The 22,883-nt window shown below is 44.6% G+C and overlaps 1 protein-coding gene across 6 annotated transcripts in view; it reads right to left on the bottom strand.

Moving 5' to 3' along the window:
* Positions 1–22,883, bottom strand: part of BICRA (BRD4 interacting chromatin remodeling complex associated protein) — a 43,073-nt gene that overhangs the window by 11,778 nt on the left and 8,412 nt on the right. For 3 of the 6 annotated variants that reach the window (XM_078602525.1, XM_078602528.1, XM_078602527.1), the window contains exons 2-12: positions 20,683–20,728; positions 17,609–17,654; positions 15,589–15,645; positions 14,363–14,581; positions 11,440–11,716; positions 10,135–10,307; positions 7,470–8,906; positions 4,322–5,026; positions 2,235–2,508; positions 1,669–1,796; positions 152–210 (exon numbers count right to left, since the gene is read on the bottom strand). In XM_078602525.1, coding sequence (XP_078458651.1) covers positions 152–210; positions 1,669–1,796; positions 2,235–2,508; positions 4,322–5,026; positions 7,470–8,906; positions 10,135–10,307; positions 11,440–11,716; positions 14,363–14,581; positions 15,589–15,645; positions 17,609–17,654; positions 20,683–20,728 — 3,421 coding nt within the window. The remainder of the gene's footprint in view (positions 1–151; positions 211–1,668; positions 1,797–2,234; positions 2,509–4,321; positions 5,027–7,469; positions 8,907–10,134; positions 10,308–11,439; positions 11,717–14,362; positions 14,582–15,588; positions 15,646–17,608; positions 17,655–20,682; positions 20,729–22,883) is intronic. The other 3 variants (XM_078602526.1, XM_078602530.1, XM_078602529.1) reach the window with 1 other exon arrangement.

Below are 22,883 nucleotides of genomic sequence, written 5' to 3' on the forward strand. Positions count from 1 at the left end.
ACCAAAGCAGTGTGGACGTGCACGGGATTAGTATGAGTTAAGCCGATAGATAACCATCTGTATTCTCTTTGTGATGTATAACATTCTGCCGTATAAGTGCAAGACGTGTATATTGACATGGCGTATATTGAGCCTGAAAGTGAATACGTACAGGCTCTCTTTGGTGAGCTGCACAGGGGCTGTCCGCTTCACTCCTCCCATGTGACCCTCCTGCCGCAGACAGACACGATTCATTACATGACGATGACAACCAACAAGTGGGTCTCAACCGATCGAGCTACAAACGACCTTATTTACAACTAGCAGATCTTTCCAAGGTGGAGGGAAATGGAGCACAATGCGCAAGTCCACCGGCTGCTTTAAAGGTGTTCCAGGATTCATGAGCTGTGCAAAGGGTGGCAGAAGCACTGAACGGAGCCACACCTTGCTCAACATGTGGATCTGTATGGGTCCCTTCCTCAGCCCTAGGGGCAGCCGGGCAATAGTGCCAGATTTCACCTGTCCATCGTGTCAACACCAGAGTCAGCTTTCACAAGTGGCCTGGCCAGATCTCACACCCAAGTTGAAATGCTCAGCTGGGAATATGCCCAACAAACGTGAGCAATTTGTAGTTTATTGGAAGGATACTACTTCTTGAGTAACAGAATAATGCAACATAGCATATTGCATAATCATAAGTGTAGCAGTAAAATCGAGAAGAAACAGTAACTCAAGGTGTTTAATGTAATTCAGGTGTTGATTTTGTGCAATACGTATTGCAATGCAGTTTGTAATAAATTACAACAAAGCACTTAAACCATGCACTCTAACAGTGAAGTGCACCACATTAGATAGCAACAATAACATTTTGCTTTTGGCGTTTAGTTTGCCGTCCTTCACCCGCACCGCTGATTAGCACAGTTGGCTACTTACGGTGCGAAAGAAATACAACGTACATACATTTTATTCTGGATACTGAATTTCACAAAGCATGGTGCCATGTTGGCCCATTCTGGCAAATCAAATATACACTCAAGTTAGGAAGCCACTGGAGCGATGCACTTTTAAATCTAAATTGAAAACTAATTTCTTTACAACTATTTGTTGTGTTTAGTTTGTCGTTCTTCCCCCGCACCTCCGATTATCACGTTTGGCTACATACAGTGCGAAAGGACAACATTTATATATAACAAATACACTTTTAGGTCAAAAACAAGGGTCCTAATTAATTGTATCGGCAAAAAACAGTTTCTACAAATGGCAAAATGCTAAACTATGCTGCTCTTTAACAAAATGGCAGTACATAAAATAAAGTGATCTAAAATCATGGGTGGATAGAACACGTGCATTTTTTTAAACTCTCAAACATACGAGGCCGAAAAGTAGGGCAGCTGATAGCAATAAAGTCAGTTACTCTCTATATGCATGGATTTTATCTGGGTACCACCTAAGCTCTCCCACAAGCAAAATACTTTTTGAAAGAAAATTACAGGATCCTTATAGAAATCTCCGGACTAAGTCATTGCTATAAAGACAGATGAATGAATGACATTACATCAACGAGTAATTATTGTGCAAAAAAAAATAAGAAAAGTTAAATCCCTTATGCAAATACGCTACTTTACCATTAAGTACTGATCACAGGTGCTTTGTCTGAGCACAAGTTGAATGCAGCTAAGTATGGCTCACATCCTGAGATGTCTGCTGTGGAGCCAGAGGCTTGAGCAGCATGGGCTGGCCCTTTCCCGACTGGCTCGTCCCCAAAGTCCCCAGCAGCATCGTTTTGCCATCCATGGACATCTGGCCAGGCTGGGTTGCTGTACACAAGGCAACGCACAGCACCATCACGCTGCTGTATCACATTCAATGACTGAAACATCATGTTTAAAACATGCAAGTACACATTCTGAAGCAGTGGTTCTTTCGGCACTTGGGTTACATTAGGAAAAAAAGTATTCGTATTGTTTGAAGGCACACAGCTGAAGCTGTAGGGTATTTTCCAGTGTGCCAGAGTATGCAAGACAAATTGTTTGTTTGCTTAGTAGAGCACTCTTTCGTCTAATATGGTCAGATTGCTTTTCTTATCCGATTCCATTCTCTCACACTGGATGATTCACTGCTCAATGAGCTGTGAATTTAAGTGTATTTGTCGGATTAAATTATACCAGTAACACACATGGAATACATTTTCAGGTAAAAAAAAAAACACGTAAAAATTATAATTCCTTCCCCCCTCCACCACATGAGTATCTTACCCATGATAACAGTTTTGCCGATTTGTGTTCCCTGCTGCATCTCTGGCCTGACAGCCAGCCCAGGCGCAGTGGGGGCCTGTGCGATCGCCTGCATCTGACCACCCGACATGATGGTAGGCGCCTGCTGATGCTGATGTGCCATTGGGCTGCTGAGGATGATAGTCTGTTGGTGGGGCTGTGCGTTGGTCTGGGCAGCCATGCCTGGGTTCATCATCCCCGGCGTAGGCTGCAGCAGGGCCTGTTGCCGCCCCTGAAGAATTATCTTTTGTTGTTCCTGGAGTATCAGAGGGGAGGGGAAGATTAGGTGGAAAGATGTCTCATTATGCTGCTACAGGAGGGGTGACATGAAAGTGGATTTGTGAAATCTCCAAGGGATTCACAAACATACTTGGGCAAAACTGCATAAATAACAAATTTAGTTTTTCTTAAACCTGGTTTGTGTAGGTGCCCAATAGCAGTTCCTCAAAGTCTTGAACACCATCCCGTAACAAGCATGCCATAGTAACCAAACAAAATGTTCTCATCGTTCCAAAAGATGGCCCTTTCTGGGCCCTGTGCTCTACTATAATGGGGTCCCCCCAGCATCACATCTATTCATGTTACCCACTAGTCAAGAGCACCTCAGTATTTTATGTACTCGAGATTTTTTGTGACAGAACAATTGCTGCCTCAGAGGTTGTCACGTAAAATAACCCCATCGGGAAAGGTAGTTCCCCCCAAGAGCACCACCACAGCTCCCTTGAAGTAACTACATTCCTTGGGCCCAGGACACAAGCAGCGTGAAGAAACCACCACCATGCCCTAGTATGATAAAGTACCGAGAAACTCAGGGCTGCGGGTGACGTGCATAGACATGATGCCAGGGCCCCAGTGTGGTAGAGTAAAGGGCCTCGAAGTAAATTTCTTGGTGCTCTCGTTTTAATTCAAATGCTCTATGGTGTGCTGGTTACGGCATGGTATTCAAGACTGTGAGAAACATGCCGACAGCCATCGTAAGAAAAGCAATGGTTGCGCCACAATCTTGTGAAAAGCATTGCAAAAATAACTTTTAACTACATAGCTTAAATAAAAAAAATACTTTTAATGCCGACGTAAATATATATAAACCACAAGGCCACATAACACAAAAGCATGACCCCATAAGTGGACAGTGTGAATCAATGGCAAGAGCCAGGATTTTCAGGTAGGGGGAGTAACCCCTCCAGCAATGAAAAATGATAGGAGTTGTTAGTAAGGACTTGTCCCTTGCTTTTTATTCGACGCGTGTGCTGCGATGGCGCAGCCATCGATCGAGGGTCGAATTCGAACCACGTTGTGTGATCAGCATCGCGCTCGCTGAAGGTGAATACCTTCAGGGAAGTCGTTTACTGTATACGCAACTGCGCAAAATTCTGTGAGTCACTTAAAACTGCTTTGCCATTACTTATTGCCATTTATGAACTCAGGACTATTGTCCTATCATCTCATAGAGTCCCTGGCACATGATAATATGCTACACAGTGGCAGTGGGGGTCGCAAAATGCGGATTAATTACTAATAAACCCCAATGATCATTGGGGGGGCACGTGTCACCCCCCCCCCCCATTATCTCCGGCAGTGGTGTGAATGCAGTCCTACTAAGGTTAGGCACACTAGACCAAATCAATGCAGTCGGAAAAACTCCCAAATTTTCAAGCTTTATATAATTTTTCCACATTTAATTCCTTGATACATTCACTTGTCACACAATAACATAATGGACACTAATCAAGAGAGCAACATTCGGGAATACAAAGTAGTATACATTTTCAACTGGAAGCAGCTTTATGTAATTTTAAGGCCACCTTCCAGCTTTAAAGCCACATTTTTGTATATTCCCGAAATGATATTATTTTCCAAGACAAGTATTGTTTAACATCTATGCTTCAGTTGCAGGCAGGAAGTAGCCTCAATCCCAATCAGCCCAATACTATATAGACTATCTCCTATTAGCCAATGGGTAGCTTCCTGCAAGCTCTCGTCTCATTACTGTGCATAACCAGAAAAAAACCGTGCTACAAGCCACTTAAATGTGGACCTCGTGCCTCCAAGTGATGCCACATACTGACCTGCTGAATGTGCTGCATGAGCATCTTCTGCTGTTGGTTCGGGTTGGGCACGCCACTCAAGTTCTTCAGCTGCAGTATCAAGTTTTGCAGTCTCTGCTGCTGCTCTGGCGTCAACCTTAGCTGCAGCGTGGCTTGCGCCTGCGGCGGATGACTTATCACCTGCTGCTGTGCTATTACGTGCTGCTGGCCCATCACATGCGATTGTCCCAAGATTTGTTGCTGCTGCTGCTGCACCTGTTGTTGCTGTCCCAACACTTGAGATTGACTCAGAACCTGCTGCTGTTGGGCCATCACCTGAGATTGCTGTCCCATCACTTGCTGCTGCTGTTGTTGTTGCACCATCAACTGAGGCTGCCCACCAGCCACTTGTGCCACCATCGTGTGTGATTGTACCATCATGTGCTGCTGCTGTTGCTGCTGCTGTTGCAACTGCAGCTGCTGGGCAATGGCAGCTTGAGCGTGCAGGCTCTGCTCGGTGGCCGACTGGAGGCCTGGCTGGCACAACACTCCCTGCGACGGCGGCTGGCCTCCCATCATTGGGGCGGCAGAAGCTGGGCCCATCATGGCCTGCGTCACCACGGCCTGGGGCTGGCAGAGTGTCTGGCCGGAGACCGGTTGCGGTGGTGCCAGAGGTTGCCCCCCCTGTTGAGGTAGAGATGAACCCTGCGATGTCACAATCACCGGCTTCTGCTGGCTGGTCACAGTCTGTGGAAACGCATCGAAATGAAAACGCAATGTGACCACCTCGTTATGTATGCACGAGCGAGTAAATTGTTCTAACTAATATAAGCGTATTGACACACATGGTCTTGGTAAAACCCAGAATAACCATCCCAAAGTGAACTGACAAGTTTGGTTGACCTTGAGACTTTTGAGGAACAAAAATCTCAGTAAACACAGATTTGACCAATTTCAGATATGACAAGAAAGCTCTTTGTGACCACTTATGACACAATTTTAAAAGACAATGATACCGAAAAACAAACCTCATATTTTAGAAATAAGTACATAGGACGTTTTCCCAGCACTGTCTCACAAGTTTTAAGCTTCGTTTATACCAAAATCCTTTAAAACTACACTCACATGCTCAAGGATGGTGCTAGTAATATCACCGGAATTATGTTTTATTAACATGCGTGGGAGTTACGTTAGTGACATCAGCACTGCCACGATGACACTCATAATGATGATATTAAGGTTGGTTGTTCAACAACAAATATCCATGCTGCATTCATCGTTGCATTGTGTGTAGGTCGACTTCAGGGCTATTTTTACACAATAAAAAAGGGCAACAATATATAAAATAGATTTTTGTTTGGGATAGTGTAAGTTAACCCACACATGCATCAATTTTTATATGATCGCTTTTATCCAGTTGCAGATAAAATGGAGAAAGGGAAGGGAGGGTGAGCCCACATATATCAGCTCATCCCCCTTCGCAAACAATGTTAGACCAATCCAGGCAAGTGAAAATAGTTTTTCTAATCTGAGGCAGCCATCTGCATGTTCTGTACATCATGATGCTGTCCCTCCCCCTCCAGTTGCTCCTGTACCTCTCTGTGTCTCGAAAACCTCCTGCACCCACTTCCAGGTATAGAACCTTTTGCAATTCCATTAGTGAATGTGGAATAAGAGACAGAACTCATCCAAGACTACAGCAAGGGCCTCCCAAACAAGAGGACCTGAACCCAGCTTCTCTCGAGTATGCTGGTCACCCTTCAGGCAGTCTCAAATAACATTATGCGCCCCCTCCTACCTTTATTTCAGCCCTGCACAGTGGAAGGGACGTGGAGGGAGCAGGTCACACCTATATTCAGTCTGTGAAGTGGGAATCACTCTTGGAAGGACACTCTCGTCTCATGAATTGAGATTATTTTATTTTATTGTGCTTCTATAAATTTCCACAAGGCACTTTATTGAGCTATCATTTGTGGCCAGGTCACTTCTGAATTAATACCTCAGCAGGCTTTGCCTGGTCGAATGGGGATGGTTTAGTTTCATGTGAATGTTTTTGGGTGATTTGTTTACCTTACTTGTACTTTGTACAACTATCGTGTTATTGTATTGTGTTGTTGTAACATTCTTATCAGCCACCACCGGACATCTGTGAAAAAGAGCGTTATAGCTCATCGGATTCCTCCAGTTTAAATTAATATTTTGATTCTGTCCCTACCCGCCAGGTCTGTCCCAGAAAGGTTTGCTCCTCACGACAGCATTGCCTGCTCAAGAAAGGCTGTTCGATGCTCGTGGATCCTTGCCCTCTAAAGCAGCTGTCCCCAACCTTTTTGGCACCAGGGACCGGTTTCGTGGAAGACAATTTTTTCACAGACCGGGGGGGGGGGGGGCGGGGAGTTCATCATTGGGTCTTTTCCCCTTTTCAAATAAGTAACTCCAGCAACGTTTGTTTTTACTCATCTTGGCTAGGGGTTAGCTTGCGGGCTTACCAAAACTGTGACAAGTGCGGAAGTGCGGGAAAGAGGCGTGGACGGAAGTGGTAAATAAAATAATGGGCGGGCCACGTGCGGACTAACCACTCACCTCCTGCTGTGCGGCCCGATTCCTAACAGGCCGGTACCGGTCCGCGGCCCGGTGGTTGGGGATCCCTGCTCTAAAGGGCCAACATGGGGCTACCAAGAGGTGCCTGCCAGTTCACACTTATCTTTGGCTTCTTTTGGAGTAATCACCTGATACTTTACAGTCTCTATGGCTCCATATTTTAATTAAATATTCAAAACGTAACAGAATAACCTCATGAGCTGTACTCTTTTGAAACAAACATGAAAGGGCTTCAGATCCTGTATAAATGCTAAGAGGGGCTACTATACCAAATTCAGACTCATTCATGCACAGGTCGGGCTAAAAATAAGCGCAGTTTTGAGTTCAGGTGCCACTGCTGTCATGTACACGACACAGAACTCATTCATAACGACAATTCCCACAAGTATTTAGCAACACCTTACTCATTTAATTAAAGCCAACATACATTTTCCACATTAAAATGGTAACCACATTAAAACCACACAAGCCCCTGAAAAAAGGGGACCCTAAAGTGTATCACCTTCAGACAGAACAATTCATGATGTCAATACCCACCAAGATTTGAGTTTGCAAGAATGCTTTCCTGCATACGTGTAGGATGATCCCTTACCTGTTCGTATCGATGCTGGACAGAGTCTGGGCTTGGAGCCGGGGGAACGGACCCAGCTAAGGAGCCGCCCTGAGGGGTCATCCTCTCCTGTGCTGGAGTCATTCGATCCGACACAGGAGTAATCCGGCCCGAGCTCTGGGACATCCCCACCGGGGACATGGAGACTTGCCTCAAGCCCACCGATGCCACCGGTGTTAGTCCTGGATGCTGTTGCTGAGATAACGATGCAGGCGATCCCAACATCCCGTCACTGCCAACAGGTCCAGTTGTAGCCATAGAAACAGGAGCCTGATTAGCTATGGGCACTGACAGTTGCTGCTGCTGTGGCGAAACCAATGCTTGCGTTTGTGACGACGCTACAGTGGGCACGGTTATTTGGGGGCCTCCAGTGGCAAGGTTGCCACCGCCCAGCAAAGTCAGCTGCCCAGGCACGCTCGTACACCCACCACCGATGCCCGAAACCACCGTTTGCTGCGCTGAAAACGTAGGCAGTGTGGCGAACTGGGACACAGCACCCACCATGCCAGGCTGATGAGCGGGGATCTGGAAGGCCACCTGGCCATGCTGCAGCTGTATCGAGCTGGTAGCCAGCAACTGCGCCGCCCCCTGCTGCGTCAAGATGTGCCCACCAAGCACCTGACCAAGACCGCCGTGCGCCGAGATGAGTTGCCCGGCCGCCATCGGTGCCCCCGACAGCGCTGCTGGGTTGGAGAGTAACTGCGAAACGGTGGGGTTGCCGAGTAACTGGCTCACAGTGGTCTGGCTGAGCAGCTGGTTCATGGCTTGCGTGTTGAACAGCTGCCCGTTAACACCAAGTGTCTGCCCCGCAGCTGACACGGGCATGAGGAATTGGCCCTGGGTACCACCAGGCTGCTGGATGACAAAACTGCCTGCCTGGTTCACAATCTGAAGACTAATGGGGGGACGGATGGCTGATGCTTGCTGCTGCTGCTGTTGCTGCTGCTGTTGTTGCTGTTGAGTGGTACTCTGGTGATTTTGCAGCACAGTACTCTGCCCGGCCTTTGTTTGCAAGAACTGCTGCTGTTGTTGTTGATGTTGATGCTGCTGTTGTTGCTGCTGCTGAACAGTCACATCCTTCTGACCCTTGCCGGGCATCTGTAGCGCAGGGCTGCCTGGCACCGGTGGTCTCTTGGGACTGATCTGCACCAGCTTTGGTTGGATGGTGACGGGGCCCGGCTTGGGCTGGATGGGCGTCTGCGGCCTTTGCAAAACCACAGCCTGGGGTGCCGCAGAAGTGGGCACCACCGCGACGTGCCCGCCGAATGCTGGGCGCACAGCCCCCGCAGCGGCCGCCGTGGCAGCAGCCTGGTGGCCACCGGGGGCGCCCACCGGGCCGGGGCTGGTTCCAAACAACGCTGGGCTGCCATTCACGGTGGGGATCTGCACCGACAGGCCCTTCTGAATCACCAGGCCCCCCTGCACACAGGATACACGGAGACAAAGGTCCCTCTTTTGGCATGCAGAGAAACCATAAGGGTGAGCGCATAATCACCTCTTGAAACCAACATGGTAAATGAGGTGGTTGAACCTGGAACCCCACTTGGCTGCCTTCAACCAGTACGTTTGAGGCAAGGGTCAGTGGCTCAACATTTAGTGATACTCCCAGACGTGATGACCTGCGACATAGCCAAACTGAAATTCAGAAGCCAGGTTCAAGAACCTGTCTGTGTTTGGACTATTAGAGTGTTATCCCATACTTAGGTTTTTTTCCGCTGAACACTATTTTTCTCCAACATTCAAAACTCTGCTTAACAGGAATTCGCCAAACATTCAAATAAAGAAAGATTAGTCTTGAGATTAAGGCTTTCCTGAATTTAAATATAGTTGCATATGTAATCAGTATTATTCGGCCTCTGAAGCAGAGATGGATTATAAGATGAGTCACCTATGGGAGGCCCAAGCTAAGTCATGAGGTCACACAGAAATTATATATTTTCATTTGCTTCATCGCATAAGGGGTATTTCTCTCATATGCCCGGTTATAAAGGTGTTAATCATTAATCACATAGCAATAAAACAAAAAAATGTGAAATGCTCATGCCAAAATTGAGTAGAAACGTAATTTAACATTAGGCAAGTCCACATCATTAGCAACCCCCCCCCATGTAAAAAACACAGGATATATCATGGGCATAAGAGTACAGTATCTCATAATAGTGGAATGAGAGCTACATGTAAATGCATTGTCTTGAGTGGGGCATTATTTTATAATTGGCAAAAACCAGGACTATTCATGTCTAGGGAAGACTTAAAGATGTCCAAAGACAAAAGCCCCTAAATTATGAAAATCCTGTGAAAACCAGGACAGGTGGAAACCCTAAGCACTGGCGAGTTTGTGTCTGTGACTGAAGAGCAAAGCTCCGCCTGACAAGCCGATGTCAATGCAATAACACAGCAAGAAGGGCAGGTTCGCAAACTCATTTTATGAACCGATATCGTCCAGCCAGCTCACAGCCAAACGAGTTCATGAGTTTCCCAAATCGACACGATTCATGAACCAGTGACTCCAAATCGCGAATCCGATTAACACGTACGGTGCGATAGAAGTTCAACATACATACATACAGGCATGTGCTACGACGAACAGATTCTAGTGGGAAATTCCTACCCACCCCCCTCCAAATTCTTTGACAGGGAGACCCACCTGTTGCTGTGCTTGCTGGGGGCTGGCACAGGGTGGCGGTACAGGTGGGACAGCCGCTTGGCCCAGCGCCACCACAGAGGGACCCAGCACCTGGATGGGCGCAGCGGGCGAGGCACCAGCCTGCAGGGCCACATTGCCTATGCCCAGCTGATGGATGAACTGAGGTACACCACCTGGAAAAGGCAGGGTCAGACAAGGCAATGTACAGGTGAAGCACAGGCAGACAAGTAGCAGAAATACGCAGAAACAAGTGAACAGGTGAAAGCTGTGACGATGTATAGATGAATGCACAGGAGACTCCAAATGAGTCATCACATTGTCCATGATTCATCACATTGTCAATGTTCCATGAAGATCACTGTATGGATGAATTATATTAGAAGCGTTTTCTTTGAACATTCATCAATAATATTTTGTCTCAATTAATTAAGTGTTCTTGCTTGAGTTTCATAATTAACAGATTTAAGGTAACCCCACAGGACAAAGAAAAATAGATATTAATAATAGATAAAACATTCACTTAAACAACAAATAATTAAATTGTGTAATGCCAGTGTTAAAATAATGAAATAACCCTGAACACTGACTGTTGGGACACCCTGTATCTTGTGTCCTTGAAATGTGGGCAAATATCATGGGGTGGGGGTGATGCTTTTGGCTAGGACAACTAAAAATGTCAGAAAAAATTCAAGCATTTTGAAAACTGCACTCGCAAAGCTCAACAGTGGAAAGCAATGTTGACTTGCTATTTGCATCTCCACGCTGCGCAACAATGTTGCTTTGTAAGCCAGTCCCAGTTTAGTAGCGTACTACATATCAACTACTGTTGATCAGATATCGATTGCACCTTCGAGAATTGGATTATGATTTTTAGCAGTTGATGGTTTTTCACCTTTATCGCCTTTTTTATATTTCTGTTGTATAAAAAAAACACACGCAATATAAGCTCCAAATGGAGCTTCAACGAGTCTCATGGAAATAACGTTTGATTTTGTATAGAAAACGGATCACCTGGGAAGCCCCCCCCACCACCGCTGAGTTAGCCTGATATTTTGAGGACACACTTAGTTTATCACTGGAGAAGTAAACCAATTCTAACTGCTCTTCTTTTATAGCTAAAAGTAACTATCAACACATATTTATTTCCCCACGTGTCATTTTACAGCAAAAGTTGGCGGTGCATCTTGTAAATTCGGCGAGTGTGTGACCAGATTTGTATAACTTTATTGACACCATGGACAAGTTTTACTCTCCGGAGAGATGTATAAATAATACGAGGAATTCAGTAGGGTAATTGTGTTGCACCTGTGAACGCGCCGGGCTGGGGTTGTTGCTGCTGCACCAGGCTGATGGTCGCCTGTTGTCCGAGCCCGCCCAGGTCAACAGCTGCACCCGGAGCAAAGATCTGAGCGCCGTCAGCAGGAGGGTGCGCCGTGGCAACAAACGGCTGCACGGGTGGCACGGCAGCAGCGGCGGCAGCGGCTGCGGGCGTGTGTGGTGCCATCCCTGCTGGGTCCCCGCCGCCGGCCACAACCCCATCGCCCTGGCTCTCCAACGAAGCGGACGGCGCCAGCGTTGCTTCCTGAGCGGGGCAGGAAAGCAAAGTTTTAACTCAAAAGCACAACGACTTGGAAATGTGGCTGGCTTTGAAGGGCGCGTATTTTTTCAGGCATGTCAAGCAAATGAACTGCAGTCGTGTAAATGCTGCAAACTCAAAGAGCATGGCGAGTGGGTGTGAAGGGTATTGAAACAGTGAGTCATATTTTAGGCAATTTGCAGGTTATTTTTCTGATAAAAAATAATGCCTTGGTACTGACACTTCAGAAACACATTGTATCCTCTTTTAATTTTTTATTTTATCTTCTGGACATTTAGTACGATCCTTTCAAGATTTTTGTGTTTAATTTGTTGTCCTTCCCCCCGCACCTCCGATTAGCATGGATGGCGACGTACGGTGCGAAAGAAGTTCAACATACATACATTAAAAGGCTGATGGTTTAGACCCAGATAGAATTTTCCTCAGACGTTTGTTCTTATGGAGGCTACAAAATTAGTATCACCTTGTGGGAAAGTCACCAGTAGTTATCCTATGGAAAGGCTCTTCCCTACCATATATGGACTCTCCACCACCATCTCAGAAACACCAAGAGAAGCAAGCACTACCCACTGCTTGTGTGAGCAAGGGGAGATGGATTATTTATTTGTAGCGTAATGGGCTGCTGAATGATATGTAACACCTCAGCAGGCCTATTACATTAATTGCAGTGTGAGTTAATCCATTTCCCTTAACTCGTGTTTCCACTGAAAACTTAACTTTTAAATGTTACTCAAAATGACGTGTATATACGTCACAGAAAATTCAATGAGCATAATTGTGAGAATTTTTTTCAGTTATCAAAGGGTGGTATATTTAACGATGTGCATGTTTATGTTGCACCAAGGCCAGTGATGTGTAACGTTGTCAATTTAGACCCAACCAGCGACCCATGAGCCCTTTCCAACAAAGAGCTGTCGTAAGTGGTAATGGATATCTGTATGGCCACACTATGAATTATTAAAAAAGGAAGCCATCCAAGCCTGTTTATTAAATATATGCCCCTTTGGGTATATGTTGCTGAAACAGAAATAGCAAAAAATACTGCACATGCAATAAAGGCACAAATAAATTTCAACACGGCAGAATCCCAGATGTGATAAAAGCATGCGACCAAGTAAGGTCTGTGTAATACAAATGCTTTACATGCGTGTTAAAATGTTTATATATATTTAGAGGCATGTAACGATTCATTCAGAAGACCAGGAAAGATATTTACTGGCCATAATTGTGAATAAACATGTCCCAAAGAAATATTTTGTTTATGTCAAAAGATTCACCAGTAGACTTTCACATATTGGCCAATGAAATTCCACAACTTAGCCAGATACAATGTAATTTTCAAAACAGTGTGGGTTCATCGTGTCCAAATGCGATCATACCACCGTCTTGTCAGCCAAGCTGTCAAAAGAAAATGGCGTCTGCAGCATGATATAGACAATAAACACTGCATGGGCTTCATAAATAGCGAGACAGCCCGAGTTGATTACAGATTATCATTTGTTAACTATCAGCGCAAGTAAATATGTGTGGCTTTGTAGCAAGCCCAAAGTAGTTGTCCCATGAAGAGACCAGCCCCTGCCACGAAAATGTGCAATTTCTACACCTGGTTCAAGGCAGCCTAAGGGTATGAGTACAACTCCCCACTACTCATCTGAGCAGCAAGAAGCTTTCATTTTTTTACTATTCTTTATTAGTAACTCGTAAATTTTTATAATAATTTCAAGACAGGTGCATGCAAATATAGGTTTCTCTCTACAAGAATGAACCAACTTTAAGGTGAACTATAAGGATATGATTCGCTCATGAAAATGCTTATGCGGAGGATACAGACTTCAATGAAGAGCTGCAACTATTGACTACCTAATTTATTATTCTATTATAGCTCAAAACATTCGGGCACAAGATGGATATCATTTGCATAATAAACATGTTTCACACACAAGGCTCAAAATGGGTTTTTAGCATAGAGTTTAATGAAAATTTGTACCACTGGTAATTTTACCAACTGACACATTAACTACGAGTACATTACCCGAAATGTTGTTGACCTTGTAAAATACCGAAAGATTGTTGAAATAATGCACTCTGAAACTAACAACAATTTTCTACCTTTTGTTCGAGTTGATAGGTCGGTTACAACTATTTCTTTAAGGCTGATGTAAATTGGCTATTAGAAGCACAATACAACAGAACCAGACCCAAGGTCAATGTGGGCAAGCCTTGACAGTGCCACCGTTGTCACTATCGTGTCACGCTGGCCATGCACTGTGCTGACATTTCCACGTCGGGGAGACGATTTCCAGCGTCTTCCAGTTTAAAATGGGTGCCGATCAATAGATGTTTTTTTATTCATTTCAGCACCAATTCAATTATATTGAAGAATGGATTATTTCCAATTCATGCGGGATTTGCTTCATGGAAACCTTTGCAGATACTACAAGAGTCGACATGCATCACAAGGCCAAACAACAAATATAAATTTGTTAATTAATTTGTAAATTTCATCAGAATTCATCAAATCGTTACATTTTTAGTGAAGTGGGACAGTCAACCAAAGTACAAAGTCCGTTCACATCAACACAACCAAACTGGCGAGCCACACAGTGCAAGAGTCGGCACGCTTGTGTGCACCTGCAGCGTCTGCTGGGTGATGTTGGCCTCCTGCAGGGATTGCTGCAGGATGTCGCACGGCTGGCCGGACGTGTGCTGCGCCAGCGGCACGGAGCTGGGGTCAAAGTCGTCGTCGGAATCCTCGAGGAAGCGCAGGGTGCTGGCGAAGGGGTCCTCTCCCCCACCTCCCGCCGCCTCCCCCAGCCCATTGTTCACGTGGTTCCCAGGGGAGCCCGACGTCTATGTTTGACGAAACAGAAAAAGAGAGAAAAAAACATCACGGTAGAGTCTGTGTATATGGTGCGCAGCCGCAGAGGTGAGTGGAGGATACTGGTTTGATCTACGGTCAGCGATGGTTTTTTGTACGTAGTCACTTTAACCTCTCTCACAGTGGCCACATTTGCTAGACATTACACAACAACAGCAGTGATAGCGCACCTCTAATAAGCACGGTTGGGTAAGTACGGTGTGACAGAAGTTCAACATGCATACGTATATTTCATCTGGTAGTCACACCCATATTTTCAACAAGATGTGAGGGAGGTTCTTTCAGTTTCTTTAGTTACAGTATATGAATTTTACAATATTTCAATTGTTACCATTGTGGTAAACGTCTTCCCATTGCGAATGTTTTCTATGTTCCTTGCTGCTGGAGCACTGCTAATGACTACAAGCACCACATTTGCATTTTTTGTCTCGATTGAAGGCATATACCTAAATTTGAAAATACCCAAGACAATGAGCGTGGGATTCTATAAAAAAAAATCAAGTTGATCCGAAAAGCCGCCAGAATCGATGTAAAGGAAGGCACAACAAACACCTCCATAGAATAAAGCACCTCAACCTATAAATTACGGTTTAGACAGACACTGCCCCTATCACTCAGTCCCATAATTGCGACAACAAGACTTTAACTCAATGAGCACTAAGAGAATCATTCGGCTAAAATGAAAAAGGTACAAAAAACTAACTATTTGAATAGTACAGCGTACACTGAGCAACGCATCTCCTTGATGGGGCCGCATTAGCTTTGTGAGGCGAGGAACAAGACTGCGTGAAACGCGATGCTAACAGCCTGCAAAATGTATAAATGCACAAGCGCAAGTGTTTGTGTCATTTAAACGGTCGTCAGGTCAGAATAGGAAAAATCATTAATGGCGTTACAGGGGACAAAAGCGCTCTCCGCGCGCGCGCGAGGCAATCCACCTAATGTGCTAAATGGAGTAAACGAGGTCGGGCGCACTCACGAGTTCGGCGAAAAGACCGGCCCCGTCGCCCCCTAGCAGATCATCATGGTCCAGCTCCTGCCGAAACACAGCAGCAATGTTGTCCGTTACACACGCCGCTTACTCCGCTCTACCGTACGTGCGTAACGTCGCGGGGCGCGCGGTGCCACCCATTGTGCTGTGGCGTTGTCTGTCAAATGAGCACACGCTGGGATGCAGAGTGAACTGTCAATACTAAAGGCATTGCCCATTAAGGTCGTTTTAGACAAGTGTATTCGGAAACAAAGCACTACCTGTTGCAGCAGCAGAGCAGCAGTAGATTGCTGTAGAGTTGTAATGCTACATAAATTCCTAGGCTACCAGTACGCACACTTATAAAGCGAATGTAAGAATTGGTTATTTCCAAATCATGTCGATAATATTTATACCACTATAGGTACATACTGTTCTATATATGACATCCACAAGGGGGTTAAAATCATTTTATTTATGAGAAACGAATCTCGTCCACAAATCGCAAAATCCAAAATGGAAAAAATTGTCAATTTATTTAACTGCGGCATTGCTTGTTACACAAAAGTACACAAAGGGACACAACACTACCTGCTACAACTTGACAATTCTCATGAATGTAGGGTGGAGCAATGATTAGCGCCCTACGCAAATGAACAAACGACCCGAGCTTGATTCTCGGCCACAGCTAACATCATTGGCTAATAATATCTGAACTAGTCCTGCCGCCCACCCCCCAAAGAAACCTTCGGGACTACACGTGGTACAGCCTGTCCAGCGGAAACTCTTTCTACAAATAATGTAACGAGGTGGCCTTATAGGTGGCTGTCACAGGATGCATTCTCATTGATAGGTTGTCCATCATTCTCCAGAGGGAACTTCTATTCTACGTGGGAAGATAGATACAATCCCATACCTTTACAAAAATTGGGTGGCATACATCCTCAAAGGTAAAAAGGCAGACTTTAAAAGAACATGGGACCCATTCTTAAATAACCATTTTAAGCACCCCTCACGTCTGAGCCCATCGGGCCCAGGGTCACTAGGACAGGTACCTTGTTAATTGTGAGATCCCCCTCAACCACCACCCGAGCCAACATGCTCAGCTCCTTGCCTTCCCATATTAGCTACTCCTCACACCGCTCCAACACCCCTTTTTCCCCACCCATGTTTATTTTGAGAAAAGAACGGCCAACCCTGTCAAATCCCAACAATGAGGCTTTGTTAATAAGGATGCGTACGACCTGTAACGCCGGACAATGTGTTTATTACTTGAATGTACCATGCATCGTAAATGTAAATAAAGGAAATCTTCAAAAAAACATAACTTGGGTATTTTCCCCACCTTTTGGAATGGAGACATTAAAAAAATCTAACAAATGGGTATTTGCTGACACTTGAATCAAAGTGTGGTTTATAATATGCACATTAACACTCATACTTTCATATACGGAGTTAATATCCCATTTGAGGTCAACAGAACATATGTCCTAGCCAAATATAACCACATCTGCGATTTGCATGACGCAATTTATAGCCGAGTCAATCATATATCAAACGTCAAAAGAACAAGTGAAATACACGTGCGAGATCATGGGATTGCGATTTCCATTGTAAACTGCTTCGCTATGACTTAAACTGCTTCCAGTTGGATCCCCCACTCATGGGTGGTGGGTAGTTCTCCATATTCTCACCAGACAGCTAGCTTCAAATTAAAAAATCAAAGTCAATTCTGCTAAGTTCATGCAAATGTCACACCAACGCCAGTGCACAGGCGAATGCAAATTGCAATGAACGTGACAAATGTAGAAAATTGTTTGGAAATGTGGTTATCAAGCTGACGACTACAGAAACTAGGCTTTACAGTATCAACTTGACTGTGTTTGCCATTTCCCCAGATTCCATGATTCACTACACTGCCAAGCGCACTACACTCCTGTTTAAGGTGTAAGAAGTGCAGAGTTGGCGATCCTTTAACAGGGCAATGCGAGTTAAAGACGCTCCTGCTGAGCAAAGTACTGAAACTCACCGGGTGTTCAGAGCCGTGCAAAAAGTCATTCAGGGCCTGTGGATCCCTGCAAGAGAAATCAAAGGAACAAAAATTAATCAGGTAAGGTGAAATGTGCTGGTACCAAAGTTTAAGTGGAAAAAAAAGTAAAGTGTAAGTAATGTCCATAGGCCTCAGTTATGTGTTGTCACTGAACATCCTCAGTGGCTTTTGGCTAACCATCGAACAAAGACAGTCACTGCATCGCATGCTTTCAGATGCGTTTCTGCGGCCATCTGGAACGCACTTCCTTCTGATATTAGAAAGCCACTGGAGATATGCACTTTTAAACCATCCTGTTTGAAAACTAATTTCTTTAGAACTGATTTTTATGTTTAGTTTGTTGTCCTTCCCCCGCACCTTCAATTAGCACAGTTGACTACGTACGGTGCAAACAAGTTCAACATATATCCATATGAGTGACATGTAAAACAACATAGCATTTTTATATGCACAATTTTGTAGGTGGTTGCGTATATGGTAGAAGTAGCAGATAAAGCCTAGCAATGTATTACTTCTGTCAAACTACAAAAAAACTGCAATGTGAAACCTGCCTTGTTTACAAATCTATAACCATAGGAACACAGTGCAATCTAAACTGCACTTTGACATTGTTGGATGTTGTCACACTAGTTACATGCAGAGATGGGTACCACGTAAAGGCTTTAGAACATTTGTAATGGAGAAAGTGACACACTGGGAAAACTGCATGCTGTTGTATCAAAACACATTTCCAAAGAGATATCACCACATGCACTATATTAGCAATCAACTTTAACAAGTCATGACTTCGGATTAGTAACGATACAATTAGCACTCAGTGTCGATTGCAGTGATGTATTACACTAAAAAAAGTTTGAACAGAAAGAGGATTTTTTTCTCTAAATGATGGCGAATAAAATGGTAGAAATGGCCAACAAGATGGTGGAAACAATACTCTTACTTAGGTTATGCAATGTTCAAAATCTGGGGCGATCTCCTAGCCACCAGGAACGTTTGAGCCTGATCATTAGGTTACGTCTCTTTGATCTATCCAGGCAAAACGAGATTTAAATTTGTAACTCGACTTCAGGCCTGGACTACGATTTATACTTGAAAACTATTTTTATTTCAATTAGCAGGTCGTGTTTAATTATTTTATCACACACAACAGCTGTTGTCACCGGCCAATGAAAAAAAATATTCCTTTGTGTTAATATAATTATACATATGGGATACTGTAAAGAAAAAAATATGCCAATGTGCAGTTTTAGACCAAACACTATCAAATACGAGTTGAAAAACAGACCCAATATGTTATATATGTTATATGCATACATGAATGCAATGTTCCATTCAGATATTTTATTTCATACAGTACATGAAAATACAAGGCTTCCAGACTGAAACAATACATTACAGTAATAATCTACCAAGCATAACTTTGACGGTAAATCATTGTGCACATTAATAAGGTGTTTTGTGTTGTTATATGACGAAATGCTATTATAACATTTTCACGAGCCGTCTAGTTTCAAGCTGTATGGTTAATTTATAAAATACGGGCAGACTTGTATCGTGTACTGTATGTGACCCGGAAGCAATAGGCACAGTAGTGAGCAGACTCCACTCTAAACACAATGTCCAATGTTAGAACTTCTGGCTGTGCCAAATAATCAGTGACGAAGTGACATCAGAACCAGTCCTGGGCCTTCCCTAGGTTGACTCGGCCTCAAATGATTAGCTGGTGCGGTGTATAAACATTAGTACTGGGGAGACAAAGGGGGTACTTTTGTTATTGGCCACACCACCCCCTCTATACCCTATGCCAGTCTTAATAGGTAATCACTAACAGCATTTACCCCAACACAAGAGACCCTAAATGCAGACATTATTATGAAATGATGAACAATATTGATTGTGTGTCAATCAGGAAAAAAATATTTTAAATAAAAAGCTGTAAATCCAGGCTGGGGAAGTCCAGATAAAAAAGCACATGTTAAAGTTCCACTCTGCCTTGTTAGAATGCCGTATACGTAGCTTGTAATGGGGGTTCTTACAAGGGCCATTATAGCACTGCACTGTATGTACCATGAGGACCGTTTAAGCCAGGCAAGAGCTTTCTTGTGCCCTCTAAACACTGCACGACACATTCCTCGCGTAACCAAAATCCAGGCACCGGGCCACAAACAGAACCGAATGTATCCAGATTTGAAAAAAAATTGAAATAAAAAAAACAGGAAGTGGGAGGGAGTGTGGGGCGGCGGAAAAGAGGTAAAAATCAGCCGAGGCCAACGCAAACGCAGCCTGGGTGCGGATCTGGCTTGGCAAGCCTCCAGGCCTCGCCGTGGACTGTACGCCTCGATGACGTCACACCACCTCATGTCACTGCGCACACTGCAGCCCCACACGGCACCGCCATTCGCAGCAGCAGCATGAATAAAAAGAATCCTCGGCCAAACGCACTTTGCCTCATTCGGGTCAAGCGAATTAATGCTCACCGAGCCCACAACTCTTCCATCCCCTCCCCCCCCGCGACGTCGCCGCCACCTCGGCACACACCACCCCCCGCGCCTACGCCAAGCCCGCGTCGTGACGCTGGGGGTCATCATTGTGCGAGGTTCGAGAGGGTCCAACCGCGGTGGGAATAAGAGGCACGGGGTCTGGACGTTGCCGACTGACATTTTCTCACTCCGCACTGGAAGAGGCAAAATGCGTTTCTTTTCCCCGTAACCACTCGCTCAACACCTCCCCCCCACCCCCCACGTTAAACCTCAAGCGGTTAAAGTTCATAAATAAATCCCCCCCCCCCCCCCCCATGTGCTGTGCCGAGTAGACAACAATGTATACGGATGTTTGCGCGTGAGCAGCAATAAAAAAAACAAGAGCTTACAAATGGCCAAACAAGAGGGTCAAGGCAAGCTCAAGTTACGGTACAGTACTTAAAAAAAACCCGAAAAGACGGCCGATGCAGCTGCCTCGCACGCTGCATGTCGCAATACATCACGCAAAGTGCGCAACCCCGTAACACTAAACATAGGCACAGTCGCAGAGTCGTTTTATTTCTGGTTACTTACCCGATCACGTCGAGCAGACACCGCCCATCGTCATCATCCATGACAACTGCGAAAGGGAAGAGGGAGGGGTCAGGTGGAGACGTCACAATCCGTGCGGGTGGGAGGGGGATGGGGAGAGGGTAAAGGAGGTGGGGTGGGTGACTGGTTCGGTATGGTGGTGATGGTGGAGTGGGGGGGGGTCGTGGGGGATGGGCTTAGAGGGGAGGGAGGGGGAACGAGGAGGGGGAGGGGTGGAGGGCGGTCGCTGCGTGATCGTGACTTGGCCTGAGCCACAGCACGGCGTGGGACGACACAGCGAGCAAGCCCCGAAGCTTGCGCCGAATAAAAATCCTGCGGCGGCCATTAACCCGTTTGCTTGCAAGGGGGGTCCTCTCTCTTTGACAAAGTCGGTCGTGGGAATTTTTTTTGACTCGTTTTGCGTGCAAAGATGAAGATTGCTACGAACGCTCACAATTTTTCCGTTCACTTTTAGCGACGGCTTAAAGGTCCGCTGGAGTGAATGAGCTTACTGTACTGTTGTTAAATGCATTGGCATGGGTTAGAGTAAAAAAAAGCGATATGGCCCAATAGAAAAATGGCAAAACTTCTAAAGTCCAGTCGGGAAAAAAATCTCTGATTTTAAAATCATCAAGCTCTTACCCTGCAAAACAAGACCTCGCTGTTTCATTAACAACTCATGTTCATGATTACTCAAATAAAAAATCTAATGAAATGCCATTGTCAGTCCAAAAATGTCAATATTTTTCCACACAGCTGAAAACTCACTTGGCAATGTACATTTACATTACTGTATTATTTATACACTCAGGCATTAATACAAAATATCACTTTCATGACAAAATTATGACTTGTTTGACTACCATCTTTTAATTTTAAAAGACGTGTTCATGAACAGACAAGGGATTTTTTTAAATTGTCTTTCTAAAATCAACCGATAACAAAGCTAACTTTCCGTGACGTATGAGCAGAATAGCCAGACTTTACAAAAATGCAGTTTATCCAGTTAATAGACTGCATTCCTAGTTTTGTTAAGTCTTAGACCTTGCTCATTCATGAAAATTTAAGGCTCAAAATCAGGATATATGACAGGATCAACAATGTGGCTTTTGCATGTTTAGCATGCCCAACAATGTTTTACAGTTACCATATCCCAAGCCAACATCATGTTAGGGGCCTCATCCATTACATTGGTGCTACAGCCAGGATACAAGTTCCAGTTTGGTGAAGCTCACTTGGCGTATAGATGCACCAAGAGAGAGAATGTAACACTCCAAATACACTTGTGAATTCTGTGGCTCATTCACTACCTGCCAACGCTTACATTGTGACTTTGTAACCATTACAATTTAATTGTGCTTGGTGCTTATAAAGCATGAAGAAACAACACAAAACTGTCAAGGGCCTCAAAGTTGAGTAAAAAAAAAGGATCACACACACCACGTATATTTAGCAAGTGCATGTTGAAAGTAAGTCAACAGATCGTGCAATATTTAAAGGATGCTACCAGAGAAATAGGTGATGAGGTACATTATCATGCGCACAACAATAAACTGTCCTAATGGGAGAGACAAACAGCTTGTCTAGCTTTAGACAAAAAAGCTGATTGCATAATGGTTTCGACAAACAATTTTCATGAAGTGCATCAAAGGGCCAATGAAAACTCTATAGCGGAACATGAGACGGCATGCATATCCAAAAAATATTGCCCAACACATTTTAAGAATTGTCCATGCTCGTTAAGCTACCCATATTGCCAAGGCCAGCGAAAAGGCGTATTGAAAAATGTCAAGCAGATGAGAGAGGTTTCAGTCTTCACGTTGCCACTCTGTCTTAATTAACCTATTACTCATTTTGCCTGAGACACTACTCTCTCAATCTAGGACTGTCACATCTCACGAAAGTGTTAGTCATAATATCTTACTTTCAAACACTACTGCACAGAAAATCGAAAATTGCTCAAACTTGAGCAGTTTTGTAAAATTACTGGTTCTAGAGATATGTCCACAGATTACATTTCTTGCCATGCCCTCAATAGACTACCAAACCTCTAAATATCTGCAAATTATATTAAACACAAACGTTAATATTGTGAAATTCTATTTACTATTGGGGCTTTAGCATCCATGTATGGCTTGCAATTTCAAACAACTAGAAAATTGTTTCTTTTCAAAATGTGCAGTGTACGCAAATTATGTCTCGTC

This window comes from Lampetra planeri, chromosome 18 (genome assembly GCF_965212315.1).
Source record: "Lampetra planeri chromosome 18, kcLamPlan1.2.h2, whole genome shotgun sequence".
Classification (NCBI taxonomy): Eukaryota; Metazoa; Chordata; class Hyperoartia; order Petromyzontiformes; family Petromyzontidae; genus Lampetra; species Lampetra planeri.